The sequence below is a fragment of the Helianthus annuus genome, chromosome 2 (genome assembly GCF_002127325.2).
Source record: "Helianthus annuus cultivar XRQ/B chromosome 2, HanXRQr2.0-SUNRISE, whole genome shotgun sequence".
Classification (NCBI taxonomy): domain Eukaryota; kingdom Viridiplantae; phylum Streptophyta; class Magnoliopsida; order Asterales; family Asteraceae; genus Helianthus; species Helianthus annuus.
The window spans coordinates 173027695-173032970 of NC_035434.2; the positions used below are offsets into that span (position 1 = coordinate 173027695).

General features: G+C 36.6%; 1 protein-coding gene across 1 annotated transcript; it reads left to right on the forward strand.

Moving 5' to 3' along the window:
• Positions 1-538: 538 nt before the first annotated feature.
• Positions 539-3204, forward strand: LOC110927259 (auxin-induced protein PCNT115). Its single transcript, XM_022170915.2, has 5 exons — positions 539-927; positions 1764-1970; positions 2185-2357; positions 2435-2537; positions 2687-3204. Exons 1-5 carry the CDS (start codon positions 724-726, stop codon positions 3050-3052), a joined length of 1053 nt encoding a protein of 350 aa, XP_022026607.1. The 5' UTR covers positions 539-723; the 3' UTR covers positions 3053-3204.
• Positions 3205-5276: the final 2072 nt, after the last annotated feature.

Here is a 5276-nt window from a genome sequence, read left to right on the forward strand (position 1 = left end):
GTTGAGGTTTTCAGCTTTAAACCCGGTTGTTAACCCGATTGGTTTAGGTCTAACCAGTTTGAGACTGAACTAAATAAACGGGTCGGTTTATAAACCGAGCCGGTTTGGGAATTTGATAAAACAAAGGTTTCTAGAATTTAAAAAAAAAGATTTTTTTTTTTGTTTTGAACTACATATTAGGATCACTGATGGACCACTGTGGTGTTATCGTGCTACCATTGAAACCACCCAATTATATCCATTTCCACTAGGGATGAGAGCGGTGCCGGTATCGAATTTTCCGGTATCGAAAATAACGATACCGAAAATGTTCGATATGGTAGTGTACGATACAGGGTAAAACTCTGTTAAATAACGGTACCGGAGCATACCGGTATCGAAAAATACCAAAAAATGTATACCGATTCGCCGATTCGGTAACAAAAGAAAACCGGTATGAAAAATTCGATACTGATACCGAGTATCATATGCTCATCCCTGAATTCTTCACAATAAATCATGGAAAAACAAATCCTCGAAAAAAAAAAGAAAAAAAAAAAGGAAACAACTTAACAAGTGGGTGTTCGTCGGCAGCCGCATATATTGAAGAATATTTTATTCTGCTTTTCAACGACAACCGTTGCATGCCGATCACTCAATTCTCTTGCTTACAATCTTCCAATCAACCACCATTTCATTGTTCAGATCAATAACAATTAACATACGCTGAAAAAAGTGTGGGATATGAAGAAAATTAAGCTGGGATCAGAGGGGCTAGAGGTATCCGCCATTGGATTAGGCTGTATGGGCATGTCTGGAGGCTATGGACCTGCAAAACCTGAACAAGATATGATCACACTCATCCATCATGCCGTTAACTCCGGCGTCACTCACCTCGATACTTCCGACGTCTACGGACCTCACACCAATGAAATTCTCGTCGGCAAGGTCAGTTATTAGTTGCTCTTTACTCTGATTTCTATCATTTATTAGGTGTGTCAATCGTAGGTTAGCGGGTTACGGGTTTGCGTGTTGAAATCGTCATCATCATACTCATTAAATCCCACCAATAGCAAAGTTAAAGTAAGGTTAACGGGTCAACCCGTTTTTCATACAGGTCAACCCATGATGGAGAGACTGCTTCTGTGAGAACCCTGAAGAGTCAAAGTTAATCAGGTTAACGGGTCAACCCGTTTTTCATACGGGTCAACCCAAACACAACCCATTTGAAATAGGTCATGTTAGTCAACCAAAAATCTGCTATTTTCATGTTTGGGTAGTGTCGATAGTTGATGCCACTTGGTGATATTGGACTGATTTTTTGTGTGTGAATGCGATTTGACGAGACTGCGATTTGACGGGTTGAAATGTGCCACCGGAACACGATTCATATTATTATTCGTGTCAAAGTTTCAATACTAATACACACACATGAATTCGGGTGAACCCGAATATGACCTGTTTAACCCTTTTTTTCAAAGTGAGTCAAACATGTTGACGCATTGTAAGCGAGTTGTTAAGCAGTGTGACGAAACTAACGTTATTTTGACTAACCATATAAAAAAAACAAAATAAAATTTTAATTACAAAAAACCTTAATGGGTTAACTGGTCAACCCAGAGCGAGACTTTTTTAAAACGGGTCAAGCCGAACATGACCCGTTTGAAACGGGTCGTGTTAGTCGACCTAAAATCAGTCATTTTCATGTTCGGGTAGCGTCAAGAATTTGCCGCCCCTTGTGTGACATTTGACTAATTTTGTGTGTGAATGCATGATTGGTACAGGCATTGAAGGGGGTGAAAAGAGAGGATGTTCAACTGGCTACAAAATTTGGGATCAAATATGGGGAGAGAATGGGTGAGGTGGAAATCCATGGTGAACCGGAGTACGTTAGGGCTTGTTGTGAAGCGAGTTTGAAGCAGCTTGATGTTGATTACATTGATCTTTACTATGTTCATCGCATCGATACAAAAGTCCCTATCGAAATCACAGTTAGTCTCTTATCTCACTTTTTTTTTATAAAATTTGTAATAATCAGGTTGAATGGATTGAATAATTGCAGTATTCTGATCATGTTGGAATTATGTAATCAAGAAATTTAGTCAATTTAGAGAGTCAAAATCTGTCAAATATAAAAGTCAAACTGTTGTAGTTAGTTAGTTAGTTAGTTAGTTAGGAATAGTTATTTAACAATTTGTTTCATAGATGGGAGAGTTGAAGAAGCTTGTTGAAGAAGGTAAAATAAAGTACATTGGTTTATCCGAGGCCGGTCCAGCAACCATTAGAAGAGCGCATGCTGTTCATCCAATCACAGCCGTACAGCTGGAGTGGTCTTTGTGGACTAGAGATGCAGAAGAAGAGGTTATTCCTACTTGCAGGTAAGTAGGTAACCCGTAATTAGCCATATTGTAATGCTAATGTTGTCTAAATCGATCTATCTGGTTATCGTTTGCAGAGAATTAGGAATTGGAATCGTTCCGTTTGCTCCATTGGGTAGCGGGTTCTTTGCATCGGGTCCGAAGGTGATGGACAATTTGGCCGATAATGATTTAAGAAAGGTAATAGGATTCTCTATTATTTAATATTTTCGATATAATATAGAAAGGTGTTTTCTGGGTTGGTTTGGATCGGGTCAAGTTGACACAAATCGTAATGGACCATTTGTTCGTTTTGTTAATCCTAATCATTATCTTTTTATATGTCAAAGATTATACCAAGGCTGCAAGGCGAGAACTTTGACCACAATAAACTTGTATATGAGCGAGTCAATGAAATGGCACAACGAAAGGGGTGCACCCCGTCACAGTTGGCACTAGCTTGGGTCATGCACCAAGGAGATGATGTAGGTCCAATCCCTGGTACAACCAAGATCGAAAACCTGAACCAGAATCTCGGAGCACTTAGTGTCAAGCTTACGGTTCAGGACATGGCTGAGCTTGAGTCAATGGCTTCGTTCAAAGGTGCTAGAATGCCCGAACAGATTTTGGTGCACAGTTACAAGAACTCGGACACTCCGCCTTTATCCTCATGGAAATCTTTGTGTGTTTATAGTTCTATTGTGAGGAAATTCTGATCTTTGTGAAGATGCTTGCTTTTGAGTTTTCTTAGAGTTGAAGAACCCAAAAACACCAACCAATGAATTTCGGTTTTCTCAGGTTAAACCAAAACAGAACCGAATTCAAATTTAGTCGTTGATTTGATTTGGTATTAATCATTTTGAACGTAGTTCGGTTTGAGTGAAAAATTAGTCAAAACCGAGGAGCTTAAAACTCGAGCTCGAACACCCCAACAAATAACTATGTGAAGACTTGTGACCCAATTAGGGACCAGTTTTCTGTTTGTTGATTTTCTAGAACCGCTAACTCATACAGTCTTTAAACTTTCTTAAATTTTTCCATGGTATTTGAACCCTCAACCATAAATATTTACAAAATTAAATAAGTGTATTCAAACGTCTTAACTACAATAAAAAAAATAAATATTGATTATCGTGAAAATCATACCGGTTGAATCATGATTTTATTTATATGATAAAAAACCCTTGGATGTGTTGTGAAAACTAGGGCTGCAAACGAACCAAACGAACACGAACACGAACAAGACCTTGTTCGTGTTTGTTTGTTAAGAAATATATGCGTTCGCAAACCGTTCATGAACACTTATCGAACGAGATTTTATGTTCGTGATCGTTTGTTAAGGAAATGAATTTGTTCGTTTTCGTTTGTGTTTGTTTGTTAATTTTAGGCAAAGAACAAAAACGAACGTTGACGAACACAAATGAGCACAAACTAATGTTCATGAACACAAATGGAAACAAACGAAACGAACAATCGAACATGAACAGAATATATAATACGCTGACACTTATTAGATATTTAATTTGTCCGAATTTTGAAGTATTTAAATAAATATAAAAACTAAAAACACCAATGAACTATCGAACACAAACGAACACATTACCGAACGTTCACGAACATAAACGAATGAACACGACCTCTGTTCATGTTTGTTCATTTAACTAAACGAACGAAATTTGTTGTTCGTGTTCGTTTGTTTAATAAACGAACGAACACAAACGAACTTCCCGCCGAACGGTTCACGAACTGTTCGCCGAACGTTTGGTTCGTTTGCAGCCCTAGTGAAAACTAATTAATTACTAGGTCTAAGAAAATAAACGTTAACTTATTATTAAAACTATACTATAAAACCAATTCTCGTGGTTATCAGCCTAAAGTTTTTATGTGAATTGTGAGTTGCTAATTGGCTAGTAGGTCAAAACTCAAATAAACACACGCACATGAAAAATTTTGACGAGCCCAACATGTTTAAAATAAAATAAAATAAAACTTGGAACTGGGCTCTACTAAACCACGCATTCAGCCCAAATGGACTGAGCAACTGTAGCCCAATATTATTTTGGCCCACCAGATAAAGTTCCTTTTGTCTATTTTTTTTTTTGGAAATTGGATATTTGATATTATTAATAATCTAACTTTGCCACGTTGGCTGAGATTAGTCCAAACTTAGGGAATGTTTACACGCAATCCTAACTTTAAACATATTTTCCAAGTGAGAAGAAACACATTTACCTCAACCAAGTGAGAAGAAACACATTTACCTTACACCTTAAATATATACAAAATTAAATAAGCGTATTGAAACGTCTTAACTACAATGAAAATTTTTAAATATTGATTATCGCGAAAATCATACCGGGTGAGTCATGAGTTTATTTATATGATAATAAACCCTTGGATGTGTTGTGAAAACTAATTAATTAGTAGATCTAAGAAAATAAATGTTAACTTATTATTAAAACTATACTATAAAACCAATTCTCGTGGTTATCAGCCTAAAGTTTTTATGTGAATTGTGAGTTGATAATTGGCTAGTAGGTCAAAACTCAAATAAACACACGCAGGTGAATATTTTGATGAGCCCAACATGTTTAAAATAAAATAAAATAAAACTTGGAACTGGGCTCTACTAAACCAGGCATTCAGCCCAAATGGACTGAGCAACTGTAACCCAATATTATTTTGGCCCAACTGTTAAAGTTCCTTTTGTCCTTTTCTTTTTGGAAATTTGATATTTGATATTATTAATAATCTAACTTTGCCACGTTGGCTGAGATTAGTCCAAACTTAGGAATGTTTACATGCAATCCTAACTTTAAACATATTTTCCAAACTTAGGAAATGTTTACAGGCAATCCTAACGTTAAACATGTGATAAAAAAACCAACGGGTTAACTTTCAGTTAGTATGATATTGTCGGAGAAAAATGTGTTTTAATGT